Source organism: Phoca vitulina, unplaced genomic scaffold (assembly GCF_004348235.1).
Source record: "Phoca vitulina isolate PV1807 unplaced genomic scaffold, GSC_HSeal_1.0 scaffold9, whole genome shotgun sequence".
NCBI classification, from domain to species: Eukaryota; Metazoa; Chordata; class Mammalia; order Carnivora; family Phocidae; genus Phoca; species Phoca vitulina.
The window spans coordinates 32,004,258-32,022,181 of NW_022589712.1; the positions used below are offsets into that span (position 1 = coordinate 32,004,258).

Here is a 17,924-nt window from a genome sequence, read left to right on the forward strand (position 1 = left end):
CAAACATTCAAGTTCAAATCTTATCTTCAAGACCAAGTTAGAATGTCACCTTCCCTACTAAGAAATATTTCTCTTTTGAAAACCTAAAGCAATTTTATCTGTCCCTCTTTGTGCCACTTATCTCTTCCTTCTTCTATTGTACTAGCCATCGAAGGGCTAGACTGTGAGCCCCTTTTGATAAAATTCATGTCTAATTTATCGGTGTATCTCCCATAATACATAATAACTTCACAGGGTGGACAAGGGGATAAATCCATATAACTGATACGACAGTCCTCTAGTTTTAGATAATGAACATGAAAGTGCTTTTAAAAGTTTTAAGTGCAAAATAAGGGTAGGCTATTATGACGAGCCCAGTAAAAGAAATATGACTGCTATAAGCAGTGATAGGACTGTGATCTTAGGATTTCTACATGAACTCAGAGGGTTTGTATCCTGGCTTTCCCACTTATTAGCTGTGGAACATAGACCAGATACTTAACCTCTCTGTACCTCAGTTTCTCCATCTCTATATGGGCGCTAACAGCATCTAACATAGGAATGTTTTGTGGACTAAATGAAGTGTATGTGTTTAGAAAAGTACTTAGCACGTGGTAGAGTGCTATCAAAGTGTTTGCTAGAATTATTAAATGGTAAAATATAGGATTAATAAGCACTAAAATAAAGACAAGGCAAATGAAATGGAAAAAGGCCACACACTGAGTTGTCACAAATGTTACTCTATCAAAAGGTAGAGGTGGAAACTGTTGCTTTATGCAATCTAGGCTCAGATAGCACGGTTGTTTAGTTTGGCCCTTCATACACTTTGCTAATAAAGAGAAATAATGAATAAGACTAAAACTCTCTATTCCTGTGTGCTGCATTCAAAGGTAATTCTTAGCAACATATTATGACCAGGTTTAGTACAAAGATATACAAGTTAATAGGACTGGTTTTCTAGAGGAAGCCTCTACCCTCTCCTGGGAGATATTTTATGAATCATCCACTATTGGACAATATTGTAAATCATCACTGCTTGATTTTTTTAAATTAATTGCTGGACTGGCTCTATATTTACTGATAGTACAGTGAGTCTTATCTCTTTAACTTTTACAAAATCACATTTTCCCTGTGCCCATTTGTTTAGAAATTTTCTAAATAAAAATTTTGCCGAACTTTTCCTCAACATTTTTTCTTTGCCCATTAGTTTAAATTTTTGCCATATGAAATTTTTGCAACATAAATATATTGTGTGATATTTAGAATATTAAGCTTTTATTTAGAGTACTGAGGTTTCCCCTCATGATACCCTATTGCTAAATCAAAAAGTCTATTTGTTTTCAAATTACTTACCCTGTAATTTCATTTGGAGCATCAAAATGACCATCATAATTATAATCAAATACTGGCCCACTAACCACATTTACTCCATTTCTTTCCATGGCATGTTTCACAAGAAGAACACTGTGGAAGTAATCCCACATTTCTAAAAATAATAGAATAAGACATTAAAAATATCTATCTTTATTGAACATGGAAATATTTTCTATTATAGAGAGGTACATTTAAATAGCGTCAAGTTCTGCTTCGATAATTGTCAGTGGTGATTAGGTAAACTCTGCAAAATAGCCCATGTAACAAAAATAGTCACATTGATGGTACTTCCTTTTGCTGATGTAGTTGCAGTCTTGATATTACAGTAAAATATGTTTCCAAATTCCTTCCTAATGCTGAGGTGCTTTGGGGACAGTGATATTCAAACAACAGTCAGAACATACATACTGCTTTATTAATTATGATTCTAGGGACAAACACCTTTCACTTACTTATGGTAAGTGTCAGTAAAATTTTGTTTTGTGAATAACTATTTAGAACTAAATTAGGATTAAAAACAAATTATTGAAGTTCTAGTCACAAGGTACCCAAAGTTGAAGTAAGTTAAAAAAAAAAAAAAACTATGTCAGAGATCCTTCCTATTTCTAAATTTAAAGCATTAGAGCATAATGACTCAGTATCAGAGACAAATTGCGAAAAAAAAAAAAAGACGCATTTAGTTTATAAGTTCATAAAGTCACTTAGGTATTTTTAAATTAATAATCTAAATGTATACTTACCTTTAAATGCTTTATACATAGGGACCAAATTACTTGTGATTAAAGCATCATATCGACTATCAGAAGTTCTATTGTTTGCTGCAAAACAAATGGATTTGATTAACTCTAGCCAGAAGAGAAAATATAACATACTACATAGTACTACATACTAATGAAAATTTATTAGCAGTCAAAACGCAGGGATACTGAGTACTCTCCAGTAGAGGTCATCAACAATCCTGACAGCTTTATGCATTTGATACCTGTAGGTTGAATGGTGACCCTGAAAAAGATATGTCCAAGTCCTAAACCCCCTGTACCTGCGAATGTGATATAAAGGAAAATTGGGTCTTTGCAGATATAATTGAGTTAAGGATCTCAAGATGAGATTATCCTGGATTTAGAGTAGGCTGGTGTTCTTATAAAAAAAGAGAGAGGAGGTTCAGGAAAGGAGAGATTCAGGCAAGAAGTCACTGTGAAGACATAGGCAAAGGTTGGAGTGATGTAGCCATAAACCAAGCGATGCCTGGAGCCCCCAGAAGCTGGAAGAGGTAAAGAAGGATTCTCCCCTAGATTCTCTCCTTCAAAGGGAGCATGGCCCAGCCAACATCTTGATTTTGGACTTCTGGTCTCTACATCTGTGAAAAAATACATTTCTATTGTTTTAAGCCACCAGGTTTGTGGTAATCTGTTATAATAGCCCTAGAAAACAAGCACTGTACCAGTATGCATGCATAGTTATTGAATGTGCACAAAATAATAATGCTGCTATAAATAACTCTTCCAAAATCAAATTGCCCTAAGAAAGTGAGTTTTAACTCGATAAAGACTGCTGACGACACCACATACGATTGGTTTGGAGGACTCCTGGATGTGCTGTCTAGCACAGTGAGTGCTGGAGCAAAGTGCTCTGTCCCTCTGTGCTTCATTGTCTCATGACATCTATTATCATGGAAGTATCATGAGGATTAAAAAAGCTACAAGCCCGGGGCGCCTGGGTGGCTCAGTTGGTTAAGTGACTGCCTTTGGCTCAGGTCATGATCCTGGAGTCCCGGGATCAAGCCCCGCATCGGGCTCCCTGCTCAGTGGGGAGTCTGCTTCTCCCTCTGACCCTCCCCCTGCTCGTGCTCTCTCTCTCTATCTCATTCTCTCTCTCAAATAAATAAATAAAAAATCTTTAAAAAAAAAAGCTACAAGCTTATAAATGTTTATTATAATGGTTTTTATATTTAAACTATACTTGGGTATGCTAATATTTAAGTGAAAGGCCAATGGATGGGCGCCAAAAAGCAAGGAAAAACAAGTTGTTGGGGTTTGTTTTTCCTTAAAATTTCACATGTTATTCACAGTCCTCAGAACCCTTAGAAGCTTTTTCCACTTTTTAAATTAAGCCCTGAAAGTTGGGATAGCAAACCATATAGTCTTACCTCCTTTTCAGAGAAAAATAAGATGAGCTTATAATGGAATTTCTAACAAAATAGTGGAGAGTTAGCAAAGAGTTTCATTTCATCCGTAAGATTTTTTGAGACAAGTTGTTTAGTTATTAATTTCATTTCCTTGTCGAGGCATTTATATATCAACCAATGCCTTACGGCTCAACAGATACAATTTTATACATCAATTAAAAATTATTAATAAAATATTGCAACTACTTAAGGTTCATCCTAGCATTTGCATTGATGTGCTACTTGTTCTCATGAAGGATTTTTTTACCCCACTCTTAAGAACCCCTAAATTATAAATCTCTAAATTGACCTCTTTAGGTCATGGCTTCCAGAAAAATGAAGCCAAATATCAGGAGCAAACCCATTCCCAGAAACTGAAATTTTTGAAAATCTCATGAGTGAGTTAATAAAAATGACATTTCCTGCTGAATAGAGAAGAGATTTGAGTTTAGAAAAATGACCCTGGCTTTTGCATGTTCTCAAGAGAGATGCTTTCTAAAAAACAAACAAACAAACAAACAAACAAAAAACCCTGAAAACCAACAAACAAAAAAGCGTAAAGTTCATTCAGTGGCTTCACCCACGGTGTGACATGGTTGGGCGTGAGCATGCGCTGTGTGCGACAGGCCCAAATTCCAGCCTGACTCCTCGCCACGAGCACAGCTGCGTGCTCCGTGCAGGCCCTCGCTTGGGTGGCAGCCAGAAACAAAAATGTTTTTCTGGACTCTTTGCGTCCCTCTCCAAGGAATCTTCAGTTTTAAAATTAAACTTAAACCTGCCGAACTCTCTGAACATCTGGGCCAGATTAGCGCTGATGTTTGGTTTGCACTGCAAAATTTATTAGTCTTTATTATAGCGGTTGTGCTGCTTCAAGTCAGCCCACAGCATCTGAAGCCTCCTGGGCAGCTAGTCCGGCCCAAGCAGGTAGTTTCGGCAGGGAGCGCATGTTTAAGGCACATGCCCACATCCAGCTGATGAGGGCTTTCTAAGTCGCTGCCCTAAAAAACAGTTCTACTAACCAGGAGGATAGAGGAAGCCGTGGGTGATATCCTCGTCTGCTAAATAAAAGGAACACTTTTGGCTTTCAGAAGGAGCAACCCTGACATCAGCCCGTAGACAGTCTGGGACAGTGGGAGGAAGAGGCGATGTGTCTCCCTGTTGAAAGAAAGAAAAAGAGGAAAAAAAAAAAGTTACACCCACAGTTGTGGCTAAACCCATCACCTTATATGGTTTGTAACTTCCCTAGAATGTTTTTCATTTAACCTTTTCCTATTTTCTTAGTGAATCAGGTCTACGCAAGCAATGGAAATGGATGTCTTCAGCAATGTTTTTTTCTGTGGTTCCCTTCTGGTTAGGGACACTCGGAGGGCAAATCAAATACATCTTGGAAAGGAATATTTGCAGAATAAAAGTGAATTGAGAGCCAACAAAGAACGGGAGCTACTACTAAAAAACAAAATTCTTTTTAGGATCTAACTTTTAGGTGGATATATATATGGTGTATTTATAAGTAAATATTGAAAATAAAATAAAAACATTTCATTTTAAAAATACACATACAAACTAAGGATATTACTCTTCAGTTGGGCAATCTGAGATTAATTCAAAGAAGCTACAGTTGCCTGGACTTACTTGGGGACTTAAGAAAATTGGTAGCTGTGCTTCATTTATCATGTAATATAGGAATATTTTTTTTGCAATTTTCTTTGTAACTTTGATTTATTTATTTAAAGATTTTATTTATTTGAGAGAGAGAGAGCACAAACAGGTGGAGCGGCAGAGGCAGAGGGAAAAGCAGACTCCCTGCTGAGCAGAGAGCCCGAAGTGGGGCTCAATTTCAGGAGCCCGGAATCATGACCCGAGCCGAAGGCAGATGCTTCACCGACTGAGCCACCCAGTGGCTATTTAAAGACTAATACAATAACTTATCCACTAGCAGGCATCTTATAAATATGCTGCCTAACCCAAGTGTTTAAGGTAATACAGTATTAAATCATCATTATATTTCAATTAGCATATAATCATGAGTCAGTAATTTGCCATTCATTTCATTTTTTTCAGATTTTGATTCATATACCACTACTGCCCACAATGTATATATTTCTTAACAACAAAAAAAGAAGGTTAAATTAAATTACAATGTCCTTCCCCATTCACTGCATTGTGCTAAAAGCGAAAATTAGCTGTGGTGTCCAAAATGTATGTAGTGATCATTTTATAATATATACATGTATGAAATCATCACACTGTACACTTTAAGCTTATATAATGTTTTATGCCAATTATATCTCAATAAAGCTGGAGGAAAATAAAATGTAGAAGATCAATTCACAAAGGAAAAGGCAAAAAACGCTGTGCACTATATTCATAGGCAGGAGAGTACCATGATGAGGTATAGAATAGGTAGGAGATGAAGATGAGTGAAGTCTAAGGAAAGCCAACCAGAGAAGGTACTCCCCAACAGACTACAACACTCCAGTTGGAAAACACTATAAAGAAGTTGAATAGACTCCTCAACTAGATTGGACACATTTATCTCTGCTCCCTTCCAAAATCCCATTAAAAGAACATTAATGGTGAAAGCACATAATGGATAATAAGAAATTTTCAGAAGCTGGAGATCAGATCAACATCTGTTTACTATTGTGACATGGCTTAGTAGACCAGTATATACTGACAACCCAAAGCCATGATTGGGAAAAGCACAAAGAAGTGGATTCCAAAACCCAAGGGTAGAACTTGGAGTCTCCTAAGGACGGGTAATGTACATAGGGCCAGAAAGAAGAGGACAGGTTGAAAGTCTGTAAAAGAGGCTAGATAGAAAGTTTACTCACTGGAGAGGTTGAACTGGAGGAATGTTCAGACTGAAGGACACAAAGGCCAGACAGCAGGTGCATCATATTGAAAGCAATGGGATTAAATAAAAATCCATATATGAATGGTAAGACTCCCCCCAGTCTCACTGCTCACATGAAGGCTGCCCAATTTTATATGCTGGGTGTATAATTATTAGATTAAAAGTGTCCTTTCTTTGGGATACAAAGCAGCCAAAAGGAAAACTAGATGCTTACAATTAGGAATCCCCAACAAAATGGCTGGTTCTTATCCTGATCAACCTATAGTGAAGTCCACCAGCTGCCCAGCCCCCAGCCACACAGCTTAGTGACTGTCCTTTAACATATAAAATTAAAACCAAAGATCACCAAACATTTTCTCGGGGTAGAGGAGGAACCAAGCTAAAAAAGAGACAATGCAGAGAGAGAAGAAAACTTGCTCAAGATGAGAGTATATATGTTATCCATATAGGAAGAAGAGAAAGCAGTAGAAAAGCAGAAAGAGCTCCTGGGATTTAAAAAAGAATATGACAACAGAAATAAAATATTCAATAAGATTTATAAGATGAAGTTGCAAATATCTCCGAAAAAGTAAAATTAAAGACAAAAGATGGAAAAAAAATTAGGGAACATATAAAAAACATTAGAGCATCAGTGCAGGAAACTTTATATCCTATTAGTTTGAAGAAAAATTATCTCTAAAATTCTAAAGCTAAACCATCAAGTAAGTGTATAGATGGAATAAGAATCTTTTAAGATACATAAAGTCTCAAAAATATACCTTTCCTTCTTCCTTTCTCAGGAAGTTCCTGAGTGATAGAACTCGCCAAACCAAAAAATAAATCAAGAAATATGAAGATATTTGTGTTAGAGGCAGTGGATTAGCTCTCACCATTCATTCCACTCTCCTCATGGCAGACACCGGAGAGCTAAAAACATTTGTTTATATCCTTTCAGAAACACACCAGAGCAAACAGTTCTGAATAACCAGGTTCTTCATTTGACATAAAGGGGCATGTAAAGATGTCATAAAACGGGAGAACCAACAATATTGATTATCAGCCCCATAGACAGCCAGAATCTCGTGAGTTCATGTTTCCTACCACACGTCTTTATCATTTTACTCTAAAACATCACGTTTTGTACATTTTACTTGAAGAAATGTACAATACATAAATATAGCCATGGATGTATTTTCTGTAATGGAAGGAAGATGAAATGCCTATACTCAACAGTTAAAATTATAAAAATGGGGACACCTGGGTGGTTCAGTGGGTTGAGCGTCTGCCTTCGGCTCAGGTCATGATCCCAGGGTCCTGGGATCAAGTCCTGAGTCGGGCTCCTCGCTCAGCGGGGAGCCTGCTTCTCCCTCTGCCTGCCACTCCCCCTGCTTGTTCTCTCTCTCTCTCTCTGAAAAATAAATAAATAAAATCTTTTAAAAGTAAATAAATGTTAAAAATTATAAAAATGTTAAGGAAGGAAGTATATTGTAATTTTTCATGAGGCCGCAGCTATAGAAGTTATACTCACATAACAGGCAAAAATGTTTACTATTTTCTCAAAGTAGTATAGACTTGGAGTTGGGGGACATGGATCAGGATGGCTTTAGCCAGAAAGTGCTAAAAAAAAGTTATGCTTTTTTTTTGTTTACTGAAAATCTTGCTTCTTACATACCAAACTTGAACCCCTAATATAAGTGCATCGAGACAAGGAAAGACAGGATGTGGCCTTCTTTAGAAAGGGGAGATTATGCAATAGGCAGCCCTCTAGAAGGATGGAGGGGAGGTGTGATCACGTCACTTCTGAGTCCTGGGCTCCTGAGAAAAGGCACAGCGAACCATCCCCCCACCTCCACACATAGAAACAGCTTCAACCCTACTAGCTCTTCAGAGTTCTTTAGAGTTTTTTAAGCCAGGGGATAGAAAGTCAGGAAAACAATAAATAGAACTCAGACACTCAGATAAAATCTGAACTCCCTAGCTCTCAAAACTCTTCAAGAGAGGTAGATGATGAGCATAGACAGGAAAGCAAGATGCTTTCATTTCTAGTCTGGCATGGGGTTAAAATAAAACTTGAACAGTGGATAAAATTATTTTTATTGAAGTTATAGACTCTCTTTACCTGTAGGCTGAACATAAAAGCTAAACTTATTTATTTGAAGATTGGATTGTTACCATCTGATCTTATGGTAAGGATAATCACTATATATTTTTAAAATTATTATTTTTCTGGACGTGGTTTTTTTCTATAGGGAAAAATATTTCTTATAGTTCCAAAAAAACGTTTCCAATACATAATGATGTTCCTAGTTTTTTAAAGAATCATTAAACATGATTGGGCCATAATTTATAGTGTTAGCGCTAATAAGCTTTCGAAACAAAAAAAGGCTATTCAAAAATCCAATGATATGGGACGTATATACACATATAGATCGAGAGAGAGGGAAACATTCTTGAAGTGCGCTAGATTTTCTTCTCTGAAAAAGTATTTTGATTTACATTAAATTTATAAGGTATATATTCTAAAACATAATCGCAATTTTTGCTCTTAATTTCAATTTTTCACCCAGCAACAGAAAAAGCAGCTCACGTCGTCCTACTCGATGGGCCCAGAAGCGAAACCCATATACAGTCTAATCAACCCTAATAGTTCTGAAGCTGTTGTTGCAGGAGCACGATTTCAAATCACAGCTCCTTTTCCAGAACTCTTCTGAGATAACAATAACAACAACAAAAATTAGAAAACCCACCAAAACCACAGAAAAACAAAAGCTCCATAAAACTTAAAGGCACAAGCCAATTGGGCCCATGCTCCAAAAAGTGCTTATTTAAAGTCTGATTTTTCAAACACAGGGCTGATTTTACAGCATTTTTATGTGAATCTCAAAACATCCTTGTATGTAATTTTCTTGAACCACAACATACTAACAGAGTAATTTCTGAATTAGAAAGCAGAAAATTGCTAGAATTCCATCCTGTCACATGGAGGGAGAAATACACAAGTAGTTCTGTGGGATCAGTGAAAGGACAGGAACTTTTGGTAACAAAGAAGCTAGTTTTAAAACAATAACAAAAAAGAATTGTACTAAACTCCTGGTCTGAGCCCACTTAAAATCTCTCTGCTTCTGGTTTCTGCTAAAGCTCATATAAATTCAGGAATGCAAGACAGAAGGGGAAAGTATTAAAAACATAAATATTCCCCTCAACTCCACACAATCCCTGATACCTGGACTTTTCAAAATAGAGAATTCAATGCTAAGACTGGCCTTGAATATACTGCCCTTCTCAAAACCACAAACAAATAGGAATTATTTAAAGGAATAAATAACTTCACATTGTTGTTCTACAGTGTGTTGAAGAAAGTCACAGACTGGACATTTTGCATAATAGGAAAGTGATGTTGTCATTAACCATACACATGAACTCAGGTAACAGCTGGTAAAAGATTTGCCCACACTGGGAAACAACATCAATGCTCTCCTACCACGGGCCACAATTAAACCATTGTCAGCAGCAGAGTTGGTGCTCAGAACACACAAAGCTTCAATTAATAGTGGGAAAATATGCTTATTTTTCTCCAGAAATCTTGAATTGGAACAAGAAGAGTAAATAAACCAGATACAATCAATCACTTCCTGGCCATAAAAAGTGGAGTATCTATACTCTTAGCAAGAACAGTAATAGGTGGAGGTTTATCATCAGAGTCTTTGGATCTAAGACATCAAGATTATCTTGACAAGAACAGCTTCCTGATTGTTTATTTACTCTTCTAGTTGAAAGTACCGCTTTCTCCTTAAGTCTTTTAAAATAATGGTTGGGATTAATTTAGCCAATGCATTCATTCAGGTAACATTTACTGGGCAGCTCTATTGTGCTGGGATACATTAAATAGAACCATCCCTGCCCCGAAGGGGTGTTTTGACTGATTTTTGGCAGACTTTGATTTTTGCTTTCATTTATGTTTCCCTGATTGCTAATGAGGTTCAATTGCTTCGCTCATAGTCATTGCCCATTTATTAACGAAGATGTTTGCCATTCTCTTGGTTAGTAGAAGAAATTTATTAGCTATTCTGGATCCTAATTACCATTCTGGATACTCATCTCTTGTTTCTTATATACAATGCAAATATTATCTCATCCATAACTGTCTTTTTGTCACCCATTACATTAATATAGTCAAATTAGTCAATTTCCTCTGTATTTTTGTTGTTGTTGTTCTTGTGTCCCAAGAAATCCTTCTCTATCGCAAAGTCATAAAGATATACACAAAGGAAAATATGGATTTGCTGTTCACATTTAGGTCCATAAATCCACCAGCAATTTAATTTTGTATATGGTGTGAGATAGACATCTGACATTTTCTTTCTTTTGGTAGCCAAATGTCCCAAGGTCATTTATCGATAGAGAGATTGCCAGACAATGAAAAAGGAAGAGAATTTCAACAGTTGGATTCTCAACCCCAGCCTGGAGAGATGTGACGTAACACATCTACACCGGGAAGTCTAGCCTGACGGATTAGAGTGCTTCAGGGATGAACTACTTCTCATCACGTTGTGTTCCTTGCGCCTAACATAACACACAGCAGATGGTAAAGTATTTGTTAAACAATCAAATAAATATAAAGCCCTTTATAATCTAGTTAGCATCACCTTCTAGGTGCACCCACCACGTACGTAGGATAGACAAAATAGTGTGCTTCTGTATTTCGTGTTGTTTCTCTTGGAAAGCTTCTTTTCTACCTGCCTTACCAATTGGCCTGTGAACACCTTTTAATTTCTCCAGGCAAAACACAACATGTTCTCTTTTGCACACACACAGCACCTATAAATACCTTTAAGAAATACCTGGGACATTGTCTTACAAGACACAGACCAGTGAACTCCCTTTGGGATCTCTACTGAAAATCAAAAGTCAACTCTTAGAATATTCGAGAACTACAAATTTTTTCCAGCCTTCATGGCTCAATGGACACAGGAACTCACTGGTTTCGGTACTGTGTAGGAGCTCCACATGGGCATCTTGATAGCTTTTCCAAATCCACTGACATATTCCCTGTGATAGAGAAGACAGTGTTCCTTGTTCTTCTGCATAACTCTGGGCCTACCAAATGGCAAATTTAGTTTCTCTGTCGCTGTTACTAAAATGAAAATAACATAAAATAAAAATGTTGGTAAAATTAGCAAATGTTTCTTTCTATGCATAAAATTATCATCTGGTGGTTTATTATGTACCAGTTACTCTGATAATTACTTTACATACTTAACCTCCTAATTCTTACAACTCTGAAGCAAGTGTTATTTTCCATTCTACATATTACAAAACTAGGGTTTAGAAAAGTAATTTGGCCAAGCAGCTAACAGATCACAGGACATATTTGAAGAGATACAACCTCAAAACCAAAAGGACATACTTTGTAACAAAGATGACCTACCTTAATAATTATCATATGAATGATTTTGCAATTTTATAAAGAAAGTATGCCCTAATGTATTTATTTATTTTTATTTGCCTATTATTATATTCTAAAAATACATCAATTATTGATAGTTTAAAAACCTACAAGGTATTCATGCCATGCAGTAACACTCAACAGATTATAAAAAAATTATCAACCAACCAAGACATTTACTAAACTCTTATTGTGTGCCAGGCACTATTTTAAGTGCACACATATATTAACTCATTTAATTGTCACAAAAACTCTATAAAGAAGGTATCCCCATTTTAAAATCATGAAACAGGCCTAGCGAGTTTAACACGAGAATACTTAAAAGATAATAGGTAATAATAATAATAATAGTTTTGTGGGTTTTTTTCTTCCTGTATATTGGCAATACAATCTTTATGTTCAAAAGCCTCTGGGAGCTTATTTTAAAGAATCCCAAAAAAGGCAATATTGTGTTTTGTTAGGCCTAAACACCAAAGACTTGACATGTTTTCTATTGACTTACTTTCATCTTGAGAGAGATTTAGCATTTGATTCACATGTTCTAGAGAAGAACTCTGCAAGACAACATGGGGAAAAGAGAAAGTTAAGTTGAAGTGATTAAGACATGTATGTAAAAGGTGGTCAGGATTATTTCTGCAGTAATACCCGAATATTTTAGTACTCAACAAAGAAGCCAAACTAACTTGAGTTTAAATTCCAGTTCCGCCACTTGCTCAGAAATATAAAGATCCTACTACTGCTTGGGATACTTTGTGTGGGAGTTGACAAAGATAACAACTGATAATGAGGCAAAGCACTGTGACCACAGCTAGAATCAACTACTAAATTGGAATGACAACATCCCTCAGTTTCTCAGGCTTTAATATGAGTCCAACTCACTTGAGGGTCTTGTTAAAATTCAGATTCTGATTAGTAATCCTGAGCCCAGTAGGGCCTCAGATTCTGGATCTCTGACCAGCTTGCAAGTGAGGCAGATGCTGTTCCTGTGACCACACTTTGAACAGCAAAGTGCATTCTTTACAAAGAAGAATTTGGAGGTTTGCAGTCAGGTAGATCAAATTTCTGTGACCTTGGACAGTTTACTTAACTTCTCGGACTCTTCTTTGTTCCTCAAATGGAGACAAAAACACCTACATTGTAATGTTTATTATTATTATTATTTTAAATGGAGGTTCCATTCAGGTAGGCTGTAGGTAAGAAACCCACACCCCTACCCTGATCCAGGCTGTGGATTTGATTTTTATTGGAAATCTTGACCGGACTTTTGTCCTTTAAAGGCTCTTTTGGTCAGCATTTATTTATATACTTATTGATCTATGTGGTGTAATGTTGTTTTGAGGATTAGAGAAAGTCAAGTCTTTGCTGACTCCTGGCTATAAGGAATAATTCTTCCCAGAGGCAGCAGGTACTTATTTAGCTCTACAACATTTTGAACTTAGCATCAAATGCACCTTGACATTGGTTTTAACTTGATGGACTCCTGACAACTGGGCTCCAATTCCATCCTGAAATCCCAGCCCCCATCCCTGTGCTCTAGTTCTCACAGGTAGAGTTGGTGCTTGCATTCTGAGCTCCTGTTCTGACTCCTTGCCTTTTGGGGGTGGGGGGACTTCTAGCGCTGGAATCTCACCTTACTGAGAGTCTCTTGGGGTCTGAAGTCAAGCTCCTGAACTCAGCCAAGTGCCTGACCCACTAAAAAGACCTGTAAGAGGTCCTGTAGCTGTAAGAGGAAGGAAATCAAAGAGAGCTCCAAGATTCTACTGTGTTGAATTGTTAAGGACACTTAGCTCACAAGGGAATTAATAATGTCCAAATAGTGCTTTCCAGTTTACAAAGCATATTCACATACTTAATCTTACAATGCATCTCTCATCTCCAGACAAGTTTCAGAGAAACCACATACATCTACTTAGTAAATATCTGAACTAGAACACAAACCTGGGGGTCAGCTACCCCGGTTATAACCCTGGTTATAGATTAACTTGCCCCTTTACATTCTTATGGATGTGTAAAGTTATTACTTACGTTTTGTAGCTCGGGGCATGAACAATTTAGAGCATCTGTGGGCAATGGAACAGTAAAGCCACAAAGAGAAAACTTTGACACTTCCTCTGCATGGATTGGCTCATAAAAAGGTACCTTCAGAAGATGGTTTAAACTACCATGGGTGCCATTGTTTGGTGCTGGTTGAATGTGTAGAAGATCTGTGTTTAAAAATAAATTCAAAGTAGTTTTAAATTAAAAGGCAACAACATCTATCTCGCAGATGGAAGAAAACAAAACTTCCTTTAATAAATTCTGCTATAACATGGTCCTGTACTGCATATGTCTTCAGGTTAGTGTCTCTTCCCCCAGGGATTTTTTTTTTTTTTAGAGAGGGAGAGAGAGTGGTGGGGGGCAGAGGGAGAGGGAGAATCCCAAGTAGACTCCCCACTGAGCACAGAGCCCAATGTAAATCTCCACCCCGCTACCCTGAAATCATGACCTGGGCCGAAACCAAGAGTCCAACACTTAACCTACTGAGCCACCCAGGCGCATACACTCCCCCCCGCCCCCCCTTCTGGGATTTCTATCACTTCCTCTTTCTAGACAATGGGAACATTTGTTATAGAAGCTACACGCTCTTTCAGGAACTGTTCCTGCTCCTCCAGAGAAAAGTATCATTACTTAAATGATCACTTTGTTCCTTAAGCATATCCTGGTTTTCTAGAATAAAAAGCTATACTTTTACCAAAAATAATTTTGAAGAAGTTAATTTACAATCTTACTTATAGTATATTTACTTAGTTATATGAAAATTCTTTAAGGACAGATACCTTTAAAAAATTAAACTCATAAATTTTGTGTAATATTTAGATAACTTTTTCTATTTTTTTCTACAACAATACAATATACAGATATTTTACAAACATAGTCTTTTAAGTGGCTCCTGCTGAATACCACCAAATAGATCTCTCTTAGAACTGAAATTCTATCTGGTTCCTTCTAAGCCTCCCCGCAAAGGGCCAGCATCCCTGACCACAAACTTCAGCTTGGGAACCAAGAGCCAAAGTTGTTAAGGCTACAACACATTATTTTCAAATGGATACTCTTTGGTTTCTAAGTCATATTCAATCACCACAGGCCTTTGGCAAGATTAGGAATGACAATTGTGAGTGTATTTACGTCAGAATTCCTAAAGCTCAAGGTGAAATGACAACTTACCCATTGCCTTGCCAAGATAAATGATTTATTAGTACAGTGCTCTGAAGTAAGCTGTAGGCACAAAAGTAGGGGAGATCCCCTAAAACTCTAATTCTTTAAGTTTTTTTTTTTTAAACAGTAAGTGTAATTCCAAAGTGTAAATCCAAAAAGGCCTTTTATCATCCTTTTATGCCAGAAGCTTTTTCTCTGTAATTACAAGAAAATACTTGTGCTTTTAGGGGTCTTTTCCTGCTTTGAAAAGTTAGAAATGTAATTTTATTTATCTAAGTTTTACAAAACTTTCAAATAGTAACTAACTGATAGAAAAGCTGGTCTCCTGAGATCTAAATCATTGCCAGCGAATAGAAAGATTCACCCTTATTGCTGAATAATTCTGAATGATGATTCATTCTCATCTTCTCTACTTTCTGTCTTCTTAGGGCAAAGCATCCATCTCTGGGATTCAGTTTATTACCAATTTCAAAATACATATTTTTAAAACTATATCCACATTTTGATGTTAAATTTATATAGATATACTCACCACACATTAGGTTATAGATTTCAATATTTTCAAATGGCTCAATTTCAGTCTTCTCTTTAAAACTCGGTCCATGTGCCAAGAAGATAGCCTAGGTGGTAATAGTCCTACTGTTACTAGATGTCATCTAAACTCAAAAACAGATGTTGGAAGAGACAACATTTTCCTTCTATCCCAGCTCTCCAATTGTGTCTGAGGCTATTGTAATGATTTCTTTTCAGATCTGAAAATGATTTTTATATCATTTGCATCTATGATTGAGATTCCAACCATCCCAATCAAATATAATCTATATTGTATTTACTTTTGCTAAATGTACCTGCTTCCACAGTACTTCATATGTCAACAGACAAGGAGAAACAAGCCACGATGGACAACCAGTATCCACACAGTTCTACCATAGCTAGACAGTATAAATTAGAAATTCATCCAATAACATCAGATATTCTTTTCACAATCCTTTCATATCATTGTTCAAATATGTTAATACGTGACAAAAACCGTTCAAGTCTCTAAACACTAAATTTTTTTTACAACTTATACTAACCCACTGATTTCTCAAATATATCTCCCCTTTACTTTTAGGATGAAGAAACCTAAATACTTTTATTTACATTTAATTAATTCATGTTAAATATATTATTAATAACACATCGAATATTTTCAGATTGTAAATAACTAGAAGAAAAGTGTCAAACATAAATAAACAATTATTTTTTTGATAACAGGGCCAGATAGATAGATAGATAATCTTTTTTTCCAAGATAATTAGCAAAGAACTGGGGGCGTAAGTTTTCGTTATAGTAATTAACTTAATTATCAAATACTACTGAATTTAACAGAGAAGCACTCTGCCTCCAGAGACTTATCAAATGTTTACAAGGATCTATAGCTCATCATGACAATGTTAAAAGCCAGTATATTCATAAAAAAAATCCAACACATTTTCTTTATTTGGGAAGGAGTGTGTGTATGTGTGTGTGTGTGTGTGTGTGTGTTTGTGTGTGTTATTAATGGAAATAGATAAGATAACCAGGTTGCAAAAAATCATTAAGCTTTACCTATAGGCGAATATCAGCTACACTTTACTCATGGACTCTCCCTGATAGTCTCTTCCCTGGGCTTCCAGGACGCACTATGCTCCTAGTTTTCTTCCCTCCCTACTGGCTTTACTTCTAAGTGTCTTTGCTAGTGACTCTTTTTCTTTCAACCTCTTCAAGTAGATTTGCTTAGAGCTCAGTTCTTGGTCTTCCTTTCTATCTATACTCAGTTTCTGAGGATCATCTCTAGCTGCATATCTTTTAAATAATTTACATACCTAAAACTCAAATTTTGTTATCTCTGGATAGACAGACTCTCTTCAGGTGCCTATATAACATCTCCACTTGCATGTCTGATAAATATTTGGGACTTAACGTACCCAAATGAACCCTCACTCCTTCCTCTGGAGTCAGCTACGGTCTAACATCCTTCCAACAGCTTATGAAGGCTCTCCCGTCCCCAACATACCAGGCACACTGCCACCTTCAGGCCTTTGCACTGGCCATTTCCTTGGCCTGGGACACTTGTCCCCTGAATATTTGAAAGGTAGAATCTTTCAGCTTCTTCAAGCCTCTGTTCAAATATCATCTCAATGAATCTGACCCTCTACACCTTATGTAAAATTGCATATGCCCCCATGGTACCCTGAAACACCCGCAAGGTCTACCTACTCTGCTTTACTTTTATTTCCCATGGCACTTATCCCCTAACATACCAAATAATATTATTTCCTTATTACACCAATTGTCTATATTCATCTGTTAGAATGAAAGCTTCTTGAGGGCAGGGATCCTTATGGGTTTTGTTCACAGCTGTATTTAATGGTCCTGAAGATTGCCTATTACAAAGTAGGTGCTCAATAAATACGTTAAAAAAAATAATAAAGCAGTAAGTTACCTCCATGCTCTTAAACTCGTTGTTATAACCATGAGTCCCTCCTCCACAGGATGAATATGCTTTACTCCTTTAAAGAAATAATAATGTTACATTGCAATCAATACACTGATATGAAATCTTATTATAAACTGAGCTTTAATGGATTTTTATGTACCTTCTGCTTTTATATAAATATATTTTTCTGTCAACAACGGCATAAATATAGTTCTTTTTGTGCTCAAATTCATAACCACAGAGGAACAAACAGAATGGTAGGAGAGAAGGAAGGAGAATTCCAGAATCTGTAAATAGAATTCAAAAGCCTTTGACCCTTAGACATTGAAAACAAGATAATAACAAAGGCATGGATTTAAAAAAAAAAGAATTTGAAATTGTCTTCAAGCTTATCTGTATCTTACACATTAATTAATGTCTGTGTGATCAAGAATAGTTTGACTAATATACTACTTAATGCATTTCAGTA

At 36.5% G+C, this 17,924-nt stretch overlaps 1 protein-coding gene across 1 annotated transcript in view; it reads right to left on the reverse strand.

Annotated features, from left to right (window-relative positions):
* ENPP3 (ectonucleotide pyrophosphatase/phosphodiesterase 3) overlaps nt 1–17,924 on the reverse strand; it is a 69,870-nt gene that overhangs the window by 6,181 nt on the left and 45,765 nt on the right. The window contains exons 16-23 of the mRNA XM_032408316.1: nt 17,462–17,528; nt 15,527–15,614; nt 13,825–14,003; nt 12,302–12,353; nt 11,333–11,487; nt 4,537–4,672; nt 2,094–2,171; nt 1,333–1,465 (exon numbers count right to left, since the gene is read on the reverse strand). Coding sequence (XP_032264207.1) covers nt 1,333–1,465; nt 2,094–2,171; nt 4,537–4,672; nt 11,333–11,487; nt 12,302–12,353; nt 13,825–14,003; nt 15,527–15,614; nt 17,462–17,528 — 888 coding nt within the window. The remainder of the gene's footprint in view (nt 1–1,332; nt 1,466–2,093; nt 2,172–4,536; nt 4,673–11,332; nt 11,488–12,301; nt 12,354–13,824; nt 14,004–15,526; nt 15,615–17,461; nt 17,529–17,924) is intronic.